General features: G+C 55.5%; 2 protein-coding genes across 13 annotated transcripts; both read right to left on the reverse strand.

Moving 5' to 3' along the window:
- Nucleotides 1–7746: 7746 nt before the first annotated feature.
- SMIM41 (small integral membrane protein 41) lies at nucleotides 7747–11145 on the reverse strand. Of its 3 annotated transcripts, none has more exons than XM_035721859.1 (4): nucleotides 10745–11145; nucleotides 10016–10128; nucleotides 8482–8676; nucleotides 7747–8218 (listed from the first exon to the last, which is right to left on the reverse strand). In XM_035721859.1, exon 1 carries the CDS (start codon nucleotides 11128–11130, stop codon nucleotides 10855–10857), a length of 276 nt encoding a protein of 91 aa, XP_035577752.1. In that variant the 5' UTR covers nucleotides 11131–11145; the 3' UTR covers nucleotides 7747–8218; nucleotides 8482–8676; nucleotides 10016–10128; nucleotides 10745–10854. The 3 variants fall into 3 exon arrangements, with proteins under 3 accessions (XP_035577752.1, XP_035577751.1, XP_035577753.1); XM_035721858.1 differs by having other exon boundaries at nucleotides 7747–8249; XM_035721860.1 differs by lacking the exon at nucleotides 8482–8676 and having other exon boundaries at nucleotides 7747–8249.
- Nucleotides 11146–13037: 1892 nt separating this feature from the next.
- On the reverse strand, nucleotides 13038–20114 carry ATG101 (autophagy related 101). 10 transcript variants are annotated; one of them, XM_027595540.2, is made up of 4 exons: nucleotides 19537–20114; nucleotides 18883–19003; nucleotides 15772–16024; nucleotides 13038–13740 (listed from the first exon to the last, which is right to left on the reverse strand). In XM_027595540.2, exons 3-4 carry the CDS (start codon nucleotides 16021–16023, stop codon nucleotides 13336–13338), a joined length of 657 nt encoding a protein of 218 aa, XP_027451341.2. In that variant the 5' UTR covers nucleotide 16024; nucleotides 18883–19003; nucleotides 19537–20114; the 3' UTR covers nucleotides 13038–13335. The 10 variants fall into 10 exon arrangements, with proteins under 10 accessions (XP_027451341.2, XP_027451340.2, XP_027451342.1 ...); XM_027595539.2 differs by having other exon boundaries at nucleotides 15772–16099; nucleotides 18889–19003; nucleotides 19537–20109; XM_027595541.2 differs by having other exon boundaries at nucleotides 15772–16099; nucleotides 19551–20103.
- Between the last annotated feature and the right edge of the window lie 2846 nt (nucleotides 20115–22960).

Here is a 22960-nt window from a genome sequence, read left to right on the forward strand (position 1 = left end):
TTGTTGGAACGGTGGTGTCCCATGAGATACTCCTTAAAAAAAAAAAAAAAAAAAAAAGGAGGACAAAGGGGGAAAAAAGAATTATTTGGTCACATCTACTTGGAAATCCTCTGGGCCTCTCTCAGACCCACCATCACATTGGCACAGTAACGCCTCTTAAAAAGAAGCACAGTAAAGAAGCCTATTTAACTTTGCTTAACACAATAAGCCCCAAATTGATTAGACCACAGAACCCTTTTTTTCAAGTGCCACCCGTTCAAGGCCCTTGAGGCTAGAGCAGGCATGGAACCCACTTTAAGAAACACCACCTTAGCCACTGCAGGAGGGGAGGTGGCACATCATCCCCCGCTTTCTGCCAAATGGTTTTGAAATATTCATCAACTAGTTTCGCTTACAATTCCTGTAACATTTGGTATCTGATAAAGAAATTTTAAACAAGAAGATATATTCAAAATTGGGAACCAACAGGCAGCAAACTGCCCCATTCACCAGCCGCCTATGTGTTTGAGGTGACTGGTTCTGCTTCCACTGTTTCTGTAACTTCTGGAACACCTCCCTTGCCCACCCCCCCCAAGCACCCCCACCCCGAGTTCTAAAGCGTGCTGCTCCAGTCTTCAGCCAGTCACCCAGCTCTGCCCCTCTCCACCCAGCTTGCACCTGGGAAAAATGTGCTGATCTTTTTTGCAAACCCATGAAGAGTAGATTCTAAAGAACTCACGGTGTTGGAAACATTCTGGAGTTGGATTTCCTCCCAAAACTTCATTGTTCAGGGCGCCTGGGTTAGGGCTCAATCAGTTAGGCATCTGCCTTCGGCTCGGGTCCTGGGACGGAGCCCCCGGGTCAGGCTCCCTCGGAGTCTGCTTCTCCCTCTCCCCCTGGCGCTCCCCCGACTTGTGCTGTGCTCTATCTCAAATGAATAAATAAGATCTTTAAAAAAAAAAAAAACACTTCATTGTTCATTGATTTACTATTGCTAAATCCAAAGGTGAACATGACAATATCTGGAAATCTACCAACTGTCCCCCTTAAATTTTGCTGTCATTTCTCCAAAGCTTCCGTTCATGACAGCAGCATATCATACAAGCAACTCCCGTGTGCCTCACTTAGGCTCTAGCTCATTTCTGGGAGTTAACACATTTTTTTGCTTGAGTAAACTAAGAGCCTATGATGCGTTTATAGTTTCTCCCTCCTCCCCACCCTGTGATTAAAGAAGGAATTTATTTTTTTTTAAGATTTTATTTATTTATTCATTTGAGAGAGAGAATGAGAGAGAGAGAGAGCATGAGAAGGGGGAGGGTCAGAGGGAGAAGCAGACCCCCTGCTGAGCAGGGAGCCCGGCGCGGGATTCGATCCCGGGACTCCAGGATCATGACCTGAGCCGAAGGCAGTCGCCCAACCAACTGAGCCACCCAGGTGCTCCTAAAGAAGGAATTTAAGAGACGATGCCATTTATTCAAAAATAAATTTCCTAACGGCCCTCTATGTTCAGTGAACAAAACAGCAAAAATCCCTATCCTAATGGAGCTGACATTTGAGCAGATGGCTCAGGCAGAGACGTTTCCAGCTAATATGGTGGCTCTTACCATGAAAACCAGTCTGAGAAGGAGGCAGACCTTTGCCTTTAGCCAGGTTGTTGTTTTGCAAGGAAGGGGTTCAAAGTTATGAAAATAGGAAGGTTCACATAGACTCTCTGCAGCACGTGAAGAGCAACTCCCACCAGGGTGGAGGAGCCCCCGTTGCTCAGAAGGAGAAAGACCCTGGTTGAGAAATGGAGCTGGGGTTGCAGCCTCCCCCTGTGGAAAGGGCAGAGGCCCAGGCTGAGGACACCCCCAGAGACCGCCTGTGAGTGAGGCAAGGGAGTGAGGTAGTTACGTCAAGTCCCCTGCACAGCTTTGGAATCCCAACCTGATCCTTCACGAAAATACATCTCGGGCCTTTAGAGAAGTTCAGTGTGTTCTGGGCCAGGGGAGGGTGGCAGCCAGGGACAGGAATAGGATTCAAGAGGAAACTATCCCACTCGCTGGCCATTGGCTAAGGAGAACACAGGCTGCCAGGCCTGAGAGCTCAGGAGACGGCACCCAGGCTTCCCTGTCCCCCAGAGTGTGACAAGGCCGCATGGCCATCATTTCTGGGTTACTCCTCAGTTTGAGTAGAGTACGTTCTTCAGGGCTTTCTAAGAAAACACGGAAGCGGGGTACATTTTCTGGCTCTCTGTGGAAAACCTGTTCCGGCTGCAGCCTCTTACTCTTCCTCCCTGCGCAGGGTAGGGAGGCTGGGGCCTCCACGGTCCAGTCACGGCACCCCCGCTCCCCGGGCCTCCTTGCCGTGTTTAATCACACAGGTGTGCTCCTTCCTCAGGGGCTCAGCGCTTGCTCTCTGCCGCACTCTCTCCGCACGTATCTCGACTGATTCTCTCACTCAGGTCTTTGATCAAACGTCGCCTTCTCAGCGACACCTTCCCTGACGACCCCAACCTAAAATGTCAACCTTTCCCCCCACACTGTGCATGCGCTCTCCCTATTTCGTTTTTCTCCATAGCACTTAGCACCATCTGGTACGGGTTGAATTGCGTTCCCGCATCAAAAAAGATGTGTTAAGGCGACTGGGTGGCTCAGTCGGTTGAGCGTCCGACTCTTGATTTCAACTCAGGTCATATCTCAGGGTCATGGGATCGAGCCCCGCGTTGGGCTGCAAGCTCAGCGCAGAGACTGCTAGTCCCTCTCTCTCTCTCCCTCTGCTCCTCCCCCTGCTAGCTCTCTCTCTCGAATAAATGAATAAAATCTTGAAAATATATACATATCCATTTTAAAAAAATGTTGCAGTCCTAACCCCCAGTGCCAGAATGTGAACTTATTAGGAAACAGGGTCATTGCAGACGTAGTTAGTTAAATTAAAATGAGGTCATACTGGAATAGGGTGGGCCCCTAATCCAATATGACTGGTGTCTTTATAAGAAGAAAGACATTTGGAAACAGGGACACACAGGAGAACTCCACGCCCCATGACAACGAAGGCAGCTGACATTTCAGAGTCATGACCGAGAGGTGGCAATTTAAGCTCCAGAAGGTGAGGGGGGAGCACCCCAGGGAAGAGGGTAGGGTAAGAGGAAGGCCAAGGACAGAGTCCTGAGGAACCTGGCAGGCAAGGCTGGGAGGGGAAAGAGGAGGAGCCGGTACAGGGCTCCTGGAGAGCGGGAGACAGGACAGGGGCCAAGCAAGATGCCCCCAGGGCCACGCAGCTGGGGGCTGGGGGCCTGGACTCAACCCAGGCCAGTGCTCCCACACGCTGGGGCCACATAATCTCATAATCTCGGAGCTTCCCAAAGTGGGTATTAGCATTATTCAAATTTTACTCATGAGAGAGAGGATTTCCATTACCGAGTAAGTGGCAGACCAAGGGGGCGCTGACAGTCACAGCCTCCCCTCTCCAAGGCCCGGAGCTTCTTGCTGAAGCTGGAGTGGGGGCGCGGGGCTGGGGGAGGGGGGCTGTGAGGAGGAGGGAGGGGGCGGCAGCTGCAGGTGTGGCCAGGAGGGCAGCTGAGATAAAAACCCAGGGGTTGGTTGGGGGCACCTGGGTGGCTCAGTCGTTAAGCGTCTGCCTTCGGCTCAGGCCCTGATCCCGTGGTCCTGGGATGGAGCCCCGCATCAGGCTCCCTGCTCAGCGGGAAGCCTGCTTCCCCCTCTCTCCCTCTCTCGTTGTGCCTCTCTCTGTCAAATAAATAAGTAAAATCTTAAAAAAGGACCGAGGGGTTGGTGATCTCCAGAAGAGGGAGGGGTGCGCAGAAGGCCAGGACACGGGTGCAAGTGTGGGCCACCTCTTTGGAGAAGTTTGGCTACAAAGACGAAGTGCAAGGCAGGGCAGTAACTGAAGGAGCCCTGGGTGCAGAGGAGGGCTATTTTAAGCTGGAAGAAACCCGAGTGTGTTTCGGAGCCAGAGCCAGCAGAGAAAGAGCGGTGGAGCAGAGGAGGGCCATCAGCAGCACCGGGCGGTGGGGTAGGAGGGGCGCAGAGGCAGGAGCGCCCCCTCAGTGCGGGGCGGGGGCGGGGCCCCAGAAAGCCCCTGGCTCCCAGCAGGTGCGCTGCAGCTCTGGGGCCAGAAGCGGAGGCAGCATTGTCTGCTAGCGCCGCTGTTCCGTGAGAAGCCGGAGGCGAGGACATCTGAGCAGAGCGCAGGGGAGGAGAGAGGGCAGGGTCTGAGAGAGGGCAAGGTTTGCCCTAATTCAGCTGGGAGACAGAGCCAGCTGGAGCGAGGGCCAGGCGTGTGGCAAGGGTCCACTGGGTGGCCATTCTTGGCGCCACCAGTCTGCCCGGAGCTGTGGTGGTCTCTGGAGGCAGTCTGCAGTCAAGTGTAAGTTCAGAGAACAGAGAGCTGCTTCCCTGCGGGGCAGAGGTTCTACCGGGAGGGCTCCATGGGAGGAGCGGAGTCAGGAAATGCGCCAAGAGCGGGATTGAGGTAATGCTCATGGACTGGAAACTGAAGGTGCAGGAAGTGGGGGCTGGGTTGGGCCGAGGAATAAGGAAGAAGTAGAGGGTGGGGTCGATGGAGCATCTTGAAGACGTTTGAACGTGCAGGTTGAAGGCACAGAAGGTGTGACCATAAAGCACAGCGGCATCTGAAGTCGGGGTCTCAGAGAGAGAGTCGTTCTGAGCCACGTCCAGGCAGAGGACTCGCAGGGGTGGGGGTGTGGCTGAAGCCTCAGCCCTCCTGGCAGGAAGCGGGACTCAGAAGTCTGTCTGCTATGCCCTCCAAGGGAAGCCCAGCGGCCACGGACTAGGATGAGGTTCCATTGTGAGTGTTTTGTATTGTTTTATTTTGCCTAGGCAAGACGAGTGTGGTAAGCATTCACACAGTACAAGGAAGGGTGCTATAAAAACAAATAAACCCGATCCCTCCCCACAGTGGGTTCCCTGGCCCAGAGGGAACCACGTTCCCGCTTTCTTCTGAATGAGGGCTCCGAGGCAGAGGGTAGTAGCAGGGTAGCTCGGGTTGGCTGTGTGGTAGGGAGAAGTCTTCCCCACTTGCTCCCGGCAAGGGCTCCGGCTGAGGCCTCTCCCCAGCACACAACAACTGCTGGGGCACGGACGCTCCTGGCCACCCACTCGGATCCCAAATTTTTTCTTCCCTGACTGCCAAGATAGCCCGCTCCCCGGCCCCCCACCCCCCCCTCCCTGGATCCCCGTCGTCGTCTGCCTCCTCGCTGGCCCCTCTTCCGCCTTGCCTTTGGGTGGTGTCCTGCAAGGTGGCAAGCTCAGTCTCCTCCCACTTCTTCCCAACGACCCCACCGAAACTGACCCCTTCCCACAGCTCTGTGTTCTGGCCCTAGCAACATGGGCCAGAACTCTCTCTGTGGAGCCCCAGCCCCATACACCAATTGTCCACCCGACGGCGTCCCCTCAGATTCAGCACACCAGAACTGGGCTCGTCAGCCATCCCCTCTGCCTGTGGCCCGTATCTGCAGCAGCCATGAGTGGGTTTATGGCCACCCAGCCTCTGTTCACCCCAGGACTGAAATAGGCCTAGATTTGGTGAGGAGACATCCCCTTCTTTTGGGTCCTGTGCTGAAGCTGGGGTGGGGGCTGGGGCTGGGGGAGGGGGGCTGTGAGGAAGAGGGAGGGAGCGGCAGCCGCGGGAGGCGAGCATGTGACTGAGGCCTAGTACAGTTCTTCAGGGTGAGTACAGAGTCAAACAGGCCCAGTCTCAGCTTCAGAGGTTTGGGCTGACTGACCTGCGAGATGACCCCTCTCTTTCCTGACAGATTTGACCATAAAGCCACATCAGGCCTCGCGTGGAGGCTGAGACTAACAACATGAACACTTACTGTGCATTTGCTCTGTGCCAGGCACCCTACATGTGTGAATCTCATCTGTCCTAACAAAACAAGGCACAAGATAGGCCCTGCCTTTCACGGCCCTAAAGAGGAGGGAATCAAGCCACTGAGGGATGAAGCGCGTTGCCCAGATCACACTGCTAGTGCATGTGGGGCCAGGGTACAAATCCAGCTGTGTGATTCCAAGTCCCTGCTCTGACCACCAGACCCCCCTGCCAGAGGCTGACAGCAGTGAGGAGACCAAGCCCCGGCAGGAAGAGAAACCAAAGCCGCTCTCATCGTCTGAGACCTGAGTCACACTAGGCCTGAGGCCAGAGCTACCCCGGGGCTTTTCAGTTCCATGGGCCAATTCCCTCTGCTCAAGCCAAATATCCTTTGGGTTTCCAGTAAATTCAGACCCCAAAAGTCCTAACTGATAATACGACACCTGGGTGGATGGCAGGCATCTCCCTCCAACTCAGTAATTCAGAGCAGGAACTAGGTCCTTCCCTCCTCCTCCCTCAGCTCCCACATCCAACTTGTGACCAAAGCCTGAACGCTGAATATCACTTGGATTGGTCCCCTTACTTTCCACCCTTGTCCAGGCCACTAGGACTATGCCAGCTTTGGGGCTTTTTTTGTTTTTTAGATTTCATTTATTTATTTGACAGAGAGAAAGAGAGAGCACAAGCAGGGGGAGCAGTAGAGGGAGAGGGAGAAGCAGGCTCCCCCTGGCCCCAGGACCCTGAGATCATGACCAGAGCCGAAGGCAGACGTTTAACTGACTGAGCCCCCCAGGCGCCCTGACTCTGTTGGGTTTTGATCACAGCCTCCTTGCTGTCCAGCGTGCTCCCACCCACCAACTTCCCTCCCAATTCCCTAAGATCCAGATCTTAACCATGTCACTTTGCAGCTTGGAACCCTCTAGATACCTCACTACCCCAGGGTAAATTCCACTCCTCTCCAGCTGCCACCCCTCTGGTCTCACACTATGCTCTACCTACCTTGCTTGCAGGGCACCCCCAGCCCCACACCCTCCGCAACTCTGTCCAGAATGCTCTTCCCCTTCCTTGCCTTGTGAGTGCCGCCCATTCAGTATACCCCCTTCTCTCCCTTCTCTAGGAGCAGGTCACTCTCTGCTCTTGACTCTGTTGACATTGGGCACGACTTACTGTCTATGTTAACTTCAGTTTTGTGAGCAGTGGTCTTTACCGGACTGTGAGCTCCTCCAGGGCAAGGGCTCTGTGGCATTCACCTCATCCCCAGGTCCCAGAGCCTGCCTGGCACAGAGCAGTCACTCGGTAAATACTCGTGGAAGAGATGAATAAATCAAGTGTTCCCAGGAACAGGGTGGGTGGTTCTACACCTCTTCTCTGGGAATGGTGGGGTTTCGGGGGGGGGGGAGAAAAATAACATCACATGGTAATTACAGTGTAGAAAACCTTTTATCTACGGACAAGCACATTACCTGTTTGATCCTCACAAGGACACTGTTGCCCCCATTTTATAGATGAAGAGACAGAGGCTCAGGATGGTTTACCACCTGGAATTCAGTGCACACACTCACAAAATCCACTCTCATTTCAAATCACCTCGGGTTGATTGTGTGATTAGACCCCAGAACACCAGGTGAAGGAAGTGGTGTTCTGGCCCACACTGGCCACTGGGGGGCAGCCGATTGCCGGCATGAACGTCACTGTCGGCCCCCACCTCCTACCCACCCTTGGAAAGATTTCGCTCTGGGGGTCGGAGGGGAATAGCCACCACTGAGGAGAGGCCAGGGCAGAGGGGCCATGGCTGGGGTCGCTCTTTCAGAATCAGCTAGAAACAGTTCAAACAGGAGGGAGGGTGGGAGCAGGGTACCACTAATGCCAAGAGTCTAGAGCTGAAAACATAGACTGTACACCCCACACTTGGATTACCAACGTATTTAATAACAAGCCACAGGAAGTGATAGGGCATTGCTGGGGCACCAAAGATCTCCAAATGGACGACACTGACCCACGGCCCTCAGCAGGGACAGGTCACTGGCCTGTCAGACCACAGCAGCCCAGTATCAGCGATGGGCCAGGGGCTGCACCCCTGTCCTCCGAGGCCTGCAGGTCAGGGGGCGGAGCCAGCATCTGCGGCACTGAGCACCCAGGGTGTACGTGCACACTCCGGCGCCCCAGACATGCAGCAGCTGCTCAGGGGGCTCGCTCATCCCTGGAGCGCTGACCTCCCAGCCCCACGTCCACGGGTACTGCAGGAGGCTGAACGGACGGAGCAAACGAGAGGCGGGGCTGAGTGCAAGGATCAGGATCGCAGGTGGAGGCCTCACCACAAGCCAGCTTTCTCCCAGTCTTGTCTGCACCGCTCAGGGATCAAAGGCAGCAGGAGCTCCCCGGTGCTGCAGGCTGGTGGCAAAGCTCTCTGGGAGACAGACCACGCGAGGCTCAAGAATCTGTAACAGAGAGCCCCCCCCCATCTTCGCTGAGGAATGGCCTGGATCAACCCCCCAACAGCCCTTTCCAGCTCATGGTGAAACTCACAGGCCACAGGAAGGTTAAGGCAAGATCACCCATCTGTGGCCCCAGCCTTTCCCTCAGGGACAGTGCAGGCTAATGGAGCCTGCTGGGGGTCCAGATGCCCAGCCTTGCTCCATGGCCCTCAAACCACACTCACCCACCCCCCACCTGTCACTCCAAGCTGCGGCCTGAGAGATGGGAAGACAGCAGCACTCGTTCCCCAATTCTCTGAATCTTCTTCCTCCTCACTCAGTCAGACAGCCTTGGCCAGGGTCAGAGTTCCACAGCAAACATCCCAGTATCTTCCCCCAGGAACATCGAGGTCCCCGGCACAGGCCACGGCCGGGCTCTCCCAGCACTGAGCTGAAGGGACAGCAGAGGCAGGAAGTTGGATAAAGAAAGCCTTTGCCTACCCCCTCGGTACCCCCCCCCCCCGACTCCAGCAGACACATGACACCGGGGACACCACCCTTCCCTCTACCAGATCTTTCCACACCCCTACCACCACCCAGACTTGAATCCAAACGCCAATCCAAAGTCATCACCCTCACCTCTGACCCCTCTCCTCCGTCCCCCTGGAGTGTCTTCCATGGATACCATACTCCAGCTGACCGTGTGAGCCCACCCCCACCCTCAGGTTCAGGCCAAGGGAAAGCTGAGCCCTGCTGGCTGGAGAACAGCTACCAGCAGCTGGAAGGCTGTACCTAGCAATAAAAGGCAATCTAACAAGGCCGCTGGGGAAGAAGGGTCAAGAGGGAGGCAGTAACATGGGGGCTTGGGGTTCCAGTCCCAGATTCCATAGGCCAAATAGGGGTGTGTATGCGACGGTTCATTCTTTCACGGAGAGAGGTCATATTTTGCATCAGCATCTCCAAGAGTGGCGGGAAATCAAGGACAGAGCAAGAGGAATGACCCAAGGAGGAGCCTTCTCGCTCAGGGACGCCCCCACCCCCTGAGCTCAGAATCAGGAGCCTCAGGCTTCGTTCGGCTCTGTCACTCACTGGAGCATGTCACTTTCTTCTCTCTGAGTGCCCCCATTTGCAAAATAAAGGGTTCATAGTGGATCTGGAAATTCCTCTATCCCGGCTGTGGGCAGGAGAGAAGAGCACAGGGCGGAGAAAGGGTCGAAAAACAGCAGAATGTTATCAGGCAAGGGGGCAAAGGCACCTGGATACAATAAAAAGAGGGCATTCTCACCCCTCGTCGGGCACGCCGCAAAGGGAAGTGGCCCGGGGCCCCAGGTCTGGCCCCCTGCCCTGATGCCAGAAGCAGTCATACGCTCACGCCCCTCACCGCCCTGGCCAGCCCTCTCTCCGAGGGGGCGGCAGCGGCGTCCGTGAGGTGAGAAGTCCACAGATCAGCAAGGCCAGCGTGGTACAACTGCCCGGGATTAGTGCTAAATCCTGGGCTGCTCTGTGCAGGGATCACACGTCGTCAGCTTTGCAGCTGCTCAGCCGCACCCCGCCCACGCCGTCACCTTCCGCTCCCCAGCCTCCCCTCACAGCACTGACTCCCTTCTCAGAGGGAAGCTGGGACCCTGCCTCTGCCCTTGGCAAGCAACAGGTCAGAGGCACCCCCAAAGAAGAGCCCCGCAGAAACCTCCCAGGAGCCCACAGGTACAACACTGAGCAGAGAGAGACAGTGAAGGCTTCCCTGCCCAACCCCTGTGGCTCCCCCCAAGGTAGCCTTGGCCTGGAATTACCTTGTATTTAGGCCACCCAGGCCCTTCCCTCCGGATGGTTCTTGTCCTTGGAGAGTCAGAGACAGGAAAGCCAGATGGAGCCCCCACAGCTGAGAATCCTCAGTCCCGGCTTCCTACAGCAATGTGCTCATGAGGTTCCCCAGCTGTCAGGAACCTTGCCATCCACCACCTTCCCCACACATATCGCAAAGCTCAGTGCTCTGGGCCACACCTGCCCACCCCCACCCCCCACACACACACCAGAACAGGGTCTGGGGGAGGGGGGACACCGCCACACCTCCCCATCCCCCAGAGTCATCCAGGCCCCTGGCTCTGCCATAAAACAGGACCCATACTCCCATCTCTGCCTCCAAAGGGAGGCCACAGTGAGGAATCTTGCTCAGATCCCTGTCTAGGGACAAGGCTTCAGGAAGGAGAGGCGGAGGAAGCAGAAGCCGAAGGCCCGGGTTGTCGAAGTTTCTGTGGCAGTGTCTCCTTTAGCCTCCCAGAGGCATGGGCGTGCTGGGCCACGGCTGAGCTGGGCCTTAGCTCCGGGTGGGGCTGGGGCAAAGCGGGAGTTGGGTACGGGCAGGGAGGGGCTCCAAAGCACACTGCGGCCCCCTCCAGAGGCCCTCCTCTGATCCGCCCTGCCTCCCCCTCACAGAGGACACGGGTGGGGCAGCCGCAGGGCCCACCCGGTGGACGTGCAGGGCGAACCCGAATCGCTGAAGAGCTGCCCCCCGCTCTCACCTGAGCGGGTGCCAGCCTCGGCGGAGGACGCGGCACCCCCGCTCCGCAGTAGCCGTCGGGTGCCGCGTCCCAGGCCGCCTGGAGGCCGCGACTCTCGAGCGCACGGGCGCCTAGGAGTCGTCCTCGCCTCCGCTGGCGCCGCCGGGCTCGGTCTCGCGGGACGCGCGCCGCTCGCTGACCAGCATCGCCGTGAGGCCCTGGGCGCGGAGGAGGAGGCCGCCGCCCAGGAACAGGACCCCGAAGAGCACCAGCAGCGACAGCACGCCCAGCACCGCCGCCTGCACGACGCGCGGCCCCTCTGGGGGCTCCGGTGGCGGCACCCCCGACTGGTTGCAGCAGCTCAGCCAGGTGGCCGGGGCCCCAGCGCCCGCCCGGGAGCCGTTCATGCTACGGCCCGGCTGGCTGCCCAGATGGGCGCGGGAGGGCCAGATGTACGGGACCCCCAGCGGGCGGGCCTCGGCTGCATAGGGGAGGGGCCCGCGGGGCGGATCCCAGGCGCTGTTGGCTCCCACCCTGCGCGCAGAGCTCCTCCAGCTGGGACTATAGCCCAGACTCCCGGGGCTGGAGTATTTCTTCTTGTCCCAAAGGCCTCCACACCCACGCGTGGGAACCCACCCCTGCACCCAACCAGCCAAAGCCAGAGTCCGGTGCCCAAGGCTTTCCCTCTCCCCTGGCAAAGGAAGTCAAGAGACGGCACCTCCCTCAGAACTGAAAAAAATCTTCCAGACCCCACCCCAGGTGCTGGTGGGGGGTGCTGCCCCACTAAAAAGGACACAAGACAAGCAAGCATTCCCCGGCTGTCCCTGAGCCAAAGCTCAATACTGCCAGGTGGCCCAGGTGGCCACTGGAACAGGAGGCAAATGAGCAGCCTCCGGGACCTGAGGGGCACAGATCCTTACTCCTCCATCGTCCCTTCTGGGAGCCTCTTGGAGTTGGACAAGCAGGCCAGTGCCTCCTTGGGCCCACAGCAAGGAGAGCCAGAGGGCAAGGGAACTTCAAGTCCTATCCCCATTCCTCTGCTCAGGCCCCAGAGGTCAAGTTACCTACTGATGAGAAAGCAGATTTGAGTCACCAGGGCTCCTGTTCCAGCCTTGAGTAAATCAGTCCCCTACCTCTGGGAAATCATAATGCCAAAAGTAATGGAAAGGTTACTGTCCTGTCCACCAAGGGGAGCTCACTTCCTGCGGGGTGTCCCACGGCCAACCTGGGGTCGGGGTAGAGCAGAGTCTGGCTGCAGTAAAGTAGAAAGTCTCAAAAAGCTGGGACGGAGGGAAGACCCTCCTGCTCAGGTCTCCTGCAAGACAGCAACCTGGAACTCTCTTTTTAAAAACTAAGTCACGGCCAACAAACAACTAACTCTATCAGCCAACCAACCACTCAGAAGGGGATTAGCTGATGGCTAGCTAGGAGGAAAAGAAGATCCCCAGACTGCAGCAGGCCAGGTAGGGATTACAAACCATCGAGGACCTGCTAGAAACAGCCTTCCCCAACTCCAAAGCCTTAAGAACCTCCTGAGTTCTCCCAATGCCCCAGAGATCAAGGGCAAGACTTCACAAGATCTGTTGTGAAGTATCACAGGGCCACGGGGGCTTGGAATGGGAAAAATGTGTGAACACTTCCTGCCTACGTGGGCTACCTACCTGCTCCAGGACCACCGGCAAAACCCCTCCCACCCCACCTCCGCTCCATTTAGCCTGGTACAACTGCCCACATACAACCCAAAAGTATAAAGTATAGAATAAATCAGAAGTACACAAGGAGTTCACGGATTTTGAGTATGCTGGTGTAGAAATGAGTGTGTTAACAAAGCAGTGTCCTGACCAGAAAGGGCCAGCCTGACCTGGAAGAAGTATCATCAGACACCTGTCTCAAGTTGGCCAGTCTCTCCAGAGAAGGAAACCCCCAGTTAACTGAGCTTTCTGGTGCACGCGGGGACCTGTATGTGCTCTCTGAAGACACAGAAGACACTCTTTGAGGCCATCATGAAACCAGACCAGATAATATAAAAGGCAGGGATATCACAGCTTCCTTAGGGAGAAGAAACAGCCATCATATCCAAAAGCAACAGTTCCTGATCTGTGTCGTCTTTCATAGGCTGACCACGGTGACACCTGGGTGGTTAACACCTGCTTATGTGAATGTCCAACAGAGTACCGAATTGGTCAGTTTTAATCTATCCCCTCCCCCCACCCCCTTCATGTTGGAATAATGCCCTTACCACACACCTGCATCCTCAGAGGTCTGCCAGGGAGTGTTAATGTTTCAGGGCAGAACACAAGCTACCGGAGACGGCTCAACCCAAATGCATTCTCAACTTTATTCACCATCCTAGCGATGGCTCTTCCATACAGTGGAGGAAGGGGGACCCCCAGAGGGATGCAGAGAGACAGTGAAGGCCAGACTTGACCATTAGCAAAAGTTAAAGAGATGACCAAAGACTGGCAGCCACAAAACAAGGAAGCCAGGGGTGGCCATTCCAAGTCTCATCAAGGACCTGGAGCAGGTTCCAGAGCCCCAAGGGCCCCACAGTACGATCCCCGGAAGCCAGGGTCTACAAGCCATCCAGGAGAACCCGTGGCCCCATTTAAGGCCTAGAGGGCAAGGGTGTCTTTGATAAGCCTGCGCATGGTGGTGGTGACCGAGGTGCCCAGGGCATCAGTGATCTGGAAGGAAATCTTGTAGAGGTAGGGCTGCACATCCCGCAAGCCTGTGTCAAACACATTGTCCACCTCCGACTGCGTGGGCATCTTGGGCAGGTACTCGTGCCGGTTCATCACCTCCACAATGTTGATGACCTTCTCGCAGAGCTTCTCGCCCACCTTCTCCCGGCAGATCTGCCGCTCCTGCTCTGTGGCCAGGGCAACCACGTGCACCTTCACCGTCCACACTTCCCAGGGGATGCACTCGTCCGAGAAAGGCCAGCGAGACTTCTTCTTCTGATAGAACTCCAGGGACATCTGCCCCAGCCCATCACCCCCAGAGTTGCGCAGCGCATCCTGGGGAAGGAGGGGTAACAGATGAGCAGCCAAGACCTTGGAGGGGCTCTCACCCCGTGAGCGCTTCCTTCCTACACCCCCGGGTAAAAATTAGGCTCTCTGAGCTTTACTAGTCGTTCAGGGAGGGGAGGGAATGAGACACACAGGGGGCGAAGGATTCGTGTGCAGTGACACAGCAAACTGCCAGCCTAAACTTGAGTTAGCAAACCAACAAAATCTGTCTCTAAAGAAGAGCAGAAGAGGGGATTAAAGCCCAATGATCCTTAATTAGAAAAAAGGAAACCAAGAGGGGCACCTGGGTGGCTCAGTTGGTTAAGCACATGCCTTTGGGACTGAGCCAAAGGGGGGGATGTGCAAAGGGGGGGTGCGGGGGTGGTACCTGCTCAGGGGGGAGTCAGCTTCTCCCTCTGCCCCTCCCCCACTTCTCTTTCTCTCACAAATAAATAAAATCTTAAAAAAAGAAAAAAAGGAAACCAAGAAACAGAAGGGGGGAGGGAAGGACAGACCAGACCTGGCTTCTCCCTCTTCTCCTCTGAGAAGCAAATGAGACCATCTCATCCAATAATTCTGCCTATCCCCTACCTCCAGGGGGTGTGGTGGCCCTACTCCTCCCTCCTAGGGTGGCTGGGACTCTGAAGCCCCTTTCCATCCGCATTAAGACCAACTCCGAGGGTAAGGATGCTTCCCTCAAGTCCTAAACCGTCCATCAAGGAATAATTCTCCCCTTTGTAGACAAAGAAAGGTCACAGGACCCTGACTGGTAGTCACAATGGCTAACACTTCTCTAATGCTTTCTGTGGTGCAGGGCTGGTTCAAGCACTTGCCATATCTGACTCATTTAATCCTCAGAGTGCCTATACCTATGAGGCAGGTACGATTATCATTCCAATTTTACATACAGGGAAACTGAGGGCCAGGGAGGTGGAGTCACTTGCCCAAGGTCACACACTTGTTGGGTGGTAGAGTCTGGCTCCAGAATCCATGCTTTTTTTTTTTTAAGATTTTATTTATTTATTTTACAGGGAGAGACACAGCGAGAGAGGGAACACAGCAGGGGCAGAGGGAGAGGGAGAAGCAGGCTCCCCGCTGAGCAGGGAGCCCGATGCAGGGCTCGATCCCAGGACCCTGGGATCATGACCTGAGCCGAAGGCAGATGCTTAACGACTGAGCCACCCAGGCGCCCCAAGAATCCATGCTCTTAACCATTATATGCCACGTGCCTCTTACAGATGTCTAGAGGACAGACGGCTGACTACCATAGCCTCCCTCGAAGAGGGACTGGGGAGTGGGAGTGGGGGAACACTGTGCCCGGGGCGGGGGGAGGGCCCACCTCCTGCCGTGAGCACATGGCGCCCAGCACCATGTAGGCGCTCTCCAAACATCTGTGGAATGGAAGTCGGACAGACAACCCTCCTCCTCTCCCCTCCTTAAAAAGAGTTCCCTCTTACTCGAAAATTCAAAATAGGCACTCACTGAAATAGTGAAACACGGCAACTCTGAATGAAAACAAATTCCCACGGCCTGAGGTGACCAACACGAGCAGCCCGCTGTGTCCCTGCCACCTTCCTCCCCGCCCCCACAGGTACACAGAAACACGTGCCACGCTGCCCAAAGGGACGCCCCGCTGGACGGCAAGCACCTGAGCCCTGCAAGCGTCCCTCCCCGGGAATTTCCCAGGGGAAAGGAACTTCCTGAAGGGGAAAGTGGAAGCAGAGAGAAGGAGTCAGGAGGGAGGGAGAGCTGAAGAGTCAGACAGAAGGTCCAGCCCGGGGGGTGGGCAATAAGCACCCAAGGGAACCCGATGCTGATGTCCATGCTGCAAGGGCTGCCTGCTCTCCTTCCCTGGGTATTTTTACCAGCCCCTGCCCCTGCCCAAAGCCCTCCTCCCTGCAAGGAGTGCTGAACACGCCTGTTCCTTAGACCGTGGAAGAACCTGACGGGAACACTCAGGAAGGGTAAGCTGGTCCAAGGGCAAGCCAGGGTGGAGGGGCACTCGAGGCCCACCTGCCGCCCACTGCGCCACACCCCTACCTTGAATTCCCCGACAACTTTGCGCAGGGCACGGTCCAGCTCCTCAGAGGAGACCCGCACGTAGGTGAAGTCGATGAAGTCACAGTCCACGTCCTGGGTGCCCACGGTGCCAATGGAGTAGGTGCCCTCCTTCTTGTAGTGGAACTTGCCCGTGCTACGATGCAGGAGCACCGTGTGCAGCACAGCCAGCATGGCCTCCTCCACCTGCCGCCCCTCCACCGACACCTCCAGCACCTCCGAGCGACAGTTCATCCTGCAGCCAGGAGCCCACACCCGGGGGCGGGGCAAGAATAAACACGGGGGAGCTTCACCCCAGCCAGGGGCCACCCTGCAAGAGCAGCCAGGTCAGCGAGCTGACACCTTCTGAATGATCTGCATGTTACCTGTCCACTTCCCTCCTGGCCCGGCCAGCCTCTGCCTCCGTGGCCCTTCTCTGCATTTCAACAGCACTACTACCAGGAAGACTCTCGGGATCAGGAAGGGAGAGCTTCAAAGTTACCAGCCCAACCAACCAGCCAGGGCTTGACCTCAGGACAGCGTCCAGTGCAGTGTCCCGCAGAGGCTCGCTGCGTGGCACCTGCCAGGCACCGGCCGCTCAAGGCGAGCACGGCCCCTGCTCCTGAAGGGCCTTGGGACTGGAGGAGAGAAAGGCAGGTGAATGCTACCGGACTGGCCAGGGTACAAGGCGGGAGTGAAAAGAAAAGGAAGATGGGAGTCTGGCTGCCTGGGACCCTGAATGACCAGGTTAAGGCATTTGGACACTGTGCTGAGGGCAGTGAAGAGTCAATGCATCACTGTGCCAAGATCAGATCTGTGCAGCAGAAAGTTAACCGGATAAAAGGCAAAGGATCGCTCTTCACTATTTTGTGGCCAGAAACCGCTCTGAGAAATCAATAAAAACTCTGAAGACTGAGGGGCGCCTGCGGGGCTCAGTCGGTTGAGCGTCTGCCTTCGGCTCAGGGCATGATCTCAGGGTCCTGGGATGGAGCCCCTCGGCAGGCTCTCTTCTCCCTCTCCCTCTGTTCCTCTCCACTGCTCATGGTCTCTCTCTCTCAAATAAATAAATAAATCTTAAAAAAAAAAAAAATGAATACGGGGCTTTGACACCTGACTGACACACGCCCAATCTCACCTAGCGCCAAGGCCATCCACAGGCTCCAGGGTAAAAACTCAGATTTAAGGCAGAACGGCTGGGCAAGAAGTCCAGTTAGAGGCCCCGACAATAGAGACAGTTACAGGGGCAGCGCAATGGGATGTGAGGGAGTGAAGTGCAAAGTGTGGATGGTTCGACCCACATCCAACAGTCCTGGGTCGAACCCCAGCTCTCCTATACCTTGCTCTGTAACCAAGCAAATCACTGTGTTTTATCTGTTTGGATTTGGATTCTTGTGAGGATCAAATAAAATCGCCTACGTAAAACACAGCAGAATAGTGGTTAAAAACAGCAACTCTAAAGCCAGACAGCATGGGTTGGGAACCCAGCTCTGCCACTCACTCACGGTGTGACCTTGGGCAAGCTACTTAACTCCTACGTGCCTCAGTTTCCTGAATCTATATAAAAGGGATCTATAAAAGCTACCCTGAAAGGACTGTCCCAGGGAGTGGATGAGTTAGCATCTGTAAAGCGCTTAAAGCAGTACCTGGCCAGTTGTAAATAGTAAGTATCAGCCATAATTCATTATGATATCATTGTTGCGGAGAGAGAACACAGGCTATGATACAGCACTGGTGGACCGAGTGGGAAGGCAAGAACAAACTTGCGATCCAGACCTTGGTAAGTATCTGAATATGAGCCCCAAAGGAGAGGGAATAGTCACATTTCTTGCTGAGCGTTCAGCTTACAAACCTGCCCTGACGGAAAACTCACCACCTCTCACAGACCTTTCCATCTTTATATTTTTTTAAAGATTTATTTATTTATTTGAGAGAGCGAGAATGAGAGAGAGAGTACGTGAGAGGGGGGAGGGTCAGAGGGAGCAGGCTCCCTGCTCAGCAAGGAGCCCGATGTGGGACTCGATCCTGGGACTCCGGGATCATGACCTGAGCCGAAGGCAGTCGCTTAACCAACTGAGCCACCCAGGCGCCCCAGACCTTTCCATCTTTAGACAGCTCTACTCAGGTATTCCTTCTACAGAGGGAATCTGCCCCTCAGTGCTTCAAACCCTTGCCCACAGTTTGGATATCAGGAGCCATACAGAGTAAGTCTCACCGCTTTTCCACTAATGCGCCTTTCTGATATCTGGACACAACTCTTCCGTCACCCCTCACCCCTACCACAGGTTAAAGGTCCCCAGTCCCCATACCCCGTGCCAGCTGGACATCACATCTCATCTGGCAGCTCTCCTCTAAGTGTATTTCAGCTTGTCTCATCCCCATTAAAGAGCAGTGCTCAGCAGTGAACACGAGGCAGCCTGTGGACAGCTCGGAGATCACGCTGGCTCTGCCTCTCGCTCGGCTACCAGCGCGGGTCTACCTGTCCTAGCAGCCGTCTCTTCACGGGTGTTACCCTGTCTTAGCTCTCCCACTAGACAGACAGTTCCTTGAGGGCAGGGACTGGACCCTACTCATCACTGGAAACTCGGTGCCTGGAACCTAGTACAAAGTAACTGCTCAAATCACCCTGACCGGGAGCCTCCAGGTCCTTCCAAGGGTTGCTGGAGTGGTTTCTCCTACACTCAGGAGGAGTCGGGCTCTCCCACTCGTTTCCGCCCTCTCGTATTTTCCCTTCAACAGCCTCCCATCTAGAGGCTCCCAGGTCTGGCCCAGCTCCCCCTTCTTCCACCACTTCCCCCTCCGGGGTCCCCCACAAACGTTCACCCAGGCCACTTCTTTCTTTTGCCCCACGCCCAGGCTCTTCCCTCATTATTGAACAGTTCTAGGCAACACTCCTCCAAGAAGTCGGTATTGACCAACCCCAGCCTCCTTCCCACAGCAAGCCACCTCTGGTCCGTGATGAGCTTGTCTGTCCCCTTGCCCTCACCCCCGCCTCCGGTGAGGAGGGAGTCTTCTCGAGCAGGGCCTGGGAAGTCTCATCCCTCCTTTACCCCCAAGGCCCAGGTCTGCAGAGGACAGAGCCAGGCTGGAGCCCAGGGCATCCCCATGCCCACTTACGCGTACAGGCTTGAGCGCGGGTGCCTCAGGCTCGGACCATGCCCTTGCTCCTCCTCACGCGCAGGTGCCCCCTCCGCAGGTGCGCCTCGACGTCCACGCTGGCGACTGAGCGCAAGAGAGCCTAAAAGCAAAAACAGAAGGTTCAGCGTCAAGACACTCTGGCGGGCCCAGGAAGGACCTTCCGCCCGGGTCCCGTGTCTCCCACCGCCACCACCCGCGACCTGCCGAAGTCCAGGATCCAGGGGAGGAGCTGCCTCCTGAGGTCCCGGGAGGTGCGGGTGGGGGGCCTCCCCGCCTCCAGCCTGGCCGCGCTCGGGAGTTCGAGGCGCGCCGTCCCTCCCGCCGGCCCGGGGAGTGCCCGCGCTTGCACAAGGAGAGGGGGCAGACGGTTGGGTGGAACGCTCCCCCACCTCCCGGAGCCCGCGTCCCAGACCCGACGGCCGCGCAGCCGCACTCTCGCCGGCGCCCAACCACCGCAACAGGAGGCGGTGCCGGCGGCGGAAGTCCGGGCCTCCGCCCCCCGCAGCCGGGCGGGTTCCACCGGCTCCGCGGGCCTCCGGCGGGGAGCGCGAACACTGCCCGGACGGGCCCCGACGCAGCGCAGCCGCCCGCCCCGCCTTACAGCCACGCCAGCGGACACAGAGGGCCACATACTGCTCCGTAAGAACCTGCTACTTTTTGTCTTGATTAGCTCTCGGAGCTTCTGATTCGATGGTGAGACGTATCCCCCTCATTTGGACGAATCCATTCACTCCCACCACCGAGAATGTTGTTGTGTTTCGGCTGGAACCGCGCACTTCCGCCATAGAGATGAGGGGGAAGGAGAGGCCAGTGCGCTCTGTGCCGCCTCCCTAGGCGGAGAGGAGTCATCGGTGACGAGCCAACCTCTGGAACGCAGGTCTGGTCCCCCAACTCTGGGCGCAGGGGTCTGGACTGGGCACCGATCCCCCAAGATGAAGGGCATGCCATCTGGAGAGGTGGCCTGGAGATGAGCCCAGGCCGGTGCGCTGCGTGATGCTGAACGGATGGCAAAACTTTAGCTTGTCCAGCGTGCATAATAGACAGAATCCCTGGCCCCACGATGCTGGAGAAAGGGGCATAACCTTACTGTGTTATCTTCACACAGGAGCACTACTTGATGCTCTACCATGACCGATCTGGTGACAGTTCTTGTAAGGCTCATAATTCTGCCATTGCCCCCTGTGTGAGCCTCTTGACGTCACTCATCCTTTCTGATTTTCTCCTCTATAAATGGGGCGCTGTTGTGAGGCTCACAAGAGATAATTCATATGAAAGATCTTCGTGGAATGTAAAGTGTTATACGAATGAGTGCATTTTTAGTGCTCTGTAACTTCTGGGAGCGTGTTTGGTTGTCCATGTAGATCGTAAGCCCAGGGCAGGCAGAGGTTTGTCCATTGTTTTGTTAATGCCCAGAGAGCCTGGCATGGCCCAACCGAGACTCCGCCTGAGTGGTTTACTTGAGGATTAAGATGCTAACATACTTTCTTTCCCAAAATAGTAATAGATCATATTTATTGAGTGGAATGTAAAGAGCATGACTCTAAGTGCTTTATGTATGTCAATTAAGCTTGATAACGATCCATACTAGCGGCAGATAGAGGTTGAGTAACTTGCCCAATGTCACCTGGTAAGTTGCCGAGCCTGGGGTTCAAATGCAGGATTCCATACCACTACAGAAGTTCTCTTTCTGGTTTCTCCACCCTGACCCTCCCCATGCACTACCATTCTCCAATACACCCCACTCAAAGCCTGCTCCCTAGTGGGAAGATGCCTTGATCAGTAGCGTTTGCTAGTTTTCTACGATGGCTGATTTGAAGTTACAGGACATCCCTGAATGCAGAGTCCGGAATGAATGAAGGATTACATTTTGATCATCAGAGGTACAATGGGCTCTCCAGCACCAGTACCCGCTGGCTCCAGCACACCCTTTAGGTTCCCCCTCTCCCCCCAGTTTTTCTTTCTTTCTTTTTTTTTTAAGATTTTATTTGTTTTTGTTTGTTTGTTTGTTTGTTTGTTTTAGAGAAAGGGGTGGAGAGAGAGAGTGTGAATGGGAGTAGGGGCAGGGGAGAGGAAGAGAGAATCTCAAGCCGACTCAGCACTGAGCTCGGGGCTCAATCTCAGGACGCTGAGATCACTACCTGAGCCGAAATCAAGACTCTGGGCACATTAACCAACTGAGCCACCCAGGCGCCCTCCCACCAGTTTTTCTAAACCCCCACACAACTCCTTTTCTGGCTGACCTTTACCCCCTCCTCATCAGTTCCCTGTCCCCTCACCCTCCTCCCCATAGTTGGGCCCTGGTGCACTTGGTCTCTGGTTTGTCTCTATCCCAGGTGCAGCTACCTCTCCCCTGGCAGCCTCAGACTACCCCCAGGGCCTGAGGAAGGAGAAAGCCGACTGCCTTACAGACCAGCAACCTCTTCTGGAGCCTGGACTTAACCAGGAGGAATCAGCATAAAATATTGAGTGTGTGAGGAGCCAAAAGGGGAGACCCAAAGGAGGTTAGAACCAGCCCTGGGTGGGTGGGGGGGGGGGATCAGAGCCTAACTCCCAGAGACTGCCAGTCAGTGAAGAGAGTGGCTGATCTCTTCCCTACCCCTGACACCCGCCATCTCAGGGAGGCCACAATCCTGACATCATCATCATCATCACTACTACTACTCATCACTTATTGAGCTAATAATCACTTATTAGTAGGCACAATACCAGCACTTCGAATGCACTGTTGTGTTGATTTCTCCAACTACCTTTGAAGGTAAATACAGTTTCCCCCCAGTTTACAAGGTAATGAAACCGAGGCTCAGTGATATGTTGTAACTTATTTGATGCCTAATTTTATGTGTCAACTTACCTGTGCCTCAGAGTGCCCAGACAATTTATCAAACATTATTCTGGGTGTGTCTGGGAGAGTATTTTCTGAATGAGATTAACATTTGAATCTGGTAGACTTGAGCAGAGCCAACTACTACCTACCCCAATGGGGGTGGGCCCCATCCAATCAGTTGAAGGTCTGAATAGCCTAAAAGGGCTGACCCTGCCGTGAATAAGGAGAACTCCTGACTGCTTTCAAGTTGGTACGCTGGGTTTTTTTCCTGCTTTCAGACCCGAACTGAAATATCTGCTCTTCCTGGGTCTCCCACCCGCCAGCATTTGGAACTATGCCCCAGCTTTTCTGGGCCTCCCACATGCTGACTACAGATCTTGGGACTTATCAGCCTCCATAACCACATGAGCCAATTCCTCATAACAAATTTCTTTCTATAGATATACATCCTATTAGTTCCCTTTCCCTGTAGAACCCTGACTAATACACTTGCCAAGGCCACGCACTCTGTCCTCATTTCATCCACCCTTGTCCTTCCTCCAAAATTCACCCTGCCCCTGGAGCCTTTCCTGCCTGAGGCTGAAGCTAAGCCCCCTCACCTTGCTTGTCTCCAGGCAGATGCTGGCCAATCCTTGCCTCCTCTTACCTCCCCAGATCCTCACAGGGCAGTTCTCACTGCACCTTAGACCTTGGGTCCTACACCCATGTGGGTGGTCCTGTCAGGGAGGGAGGGTCCAAAAAGTGAGACTGTGTGGAATGAATTATCCCGGCCTATGATCAACATGTAATCTTTGTTGTTGTTGTTGTTGTTGTTGTTTTTAAAGAAAGCAAAGAATACATTTTTAAATTAATTAATTAATTTATTTATTTGAGAGAGAGAGCACATGAGAGGGGGGAGGGTCAGAGGGAGAAGCAGACTCCCCGCCGAGCAGGGAGCCCGACATGGGACTCGATCCCGGGACTCCAGGATCATGACCTGAGCCGAAGGCAGTCGCTTAACCGACTGAGCCACCCAGGCGCCCTTTTTTGTTGTTGTTTTTAGAGATTTTATTTTTAAGTAAGCTCTACACCCAACAGGGGGCTTGAACTCACGACCCTGAGTTCAAGAGTCTCACACCCTACAGACTGAGCCAGGCACCCTTCAAGATGTAATCATTTATGCATTCACTTACTCATGCATTCATGCCAGACATGTAACTGTCCACGTGCCACACCCATGTCATACCACGGTGG

The sequence above is a fragment of the Zalophus californianus genome, chromosome 9, assembly GCF_009762305.2.
Source record: "Zalophus californianus isolate mZalCal1 chromosome 9, mZalCal1.pri.v2, whole genome shotgun sequence".
Classification (NCBI taxonomy): Eukaryota; Metazoa; Chordata; class Mammalia; order Carnivora; family Otariidae; genus Zalophus; species Zalophus californianus.

Bases quoted from the DNA above. Each gene is read 5' to 3' on its own strand.
- SMIM41 (XM_035721860.1), bottom strand. From the start codon at position 11,130: ATGAACGGCTCCCGGGCGGGCGCTGGGGCCCCGGCCACCTGGCTGAGC.
- ATG101 (XM_027595540.2), bottom strand. From the start codon at position 16,023: ATGAACTGTCGCTCGGAGGTGCTGGAGGTGTCGGTGGAGGGGCGGCAG. The intron at 13,741-15,771 runs GTAGGGGTGTGG...CTCCTTCCCCAG, and splicing joins AAGTTGTCGGGGAATTCAAG to GATGCGCTGCGCAACTCTGG.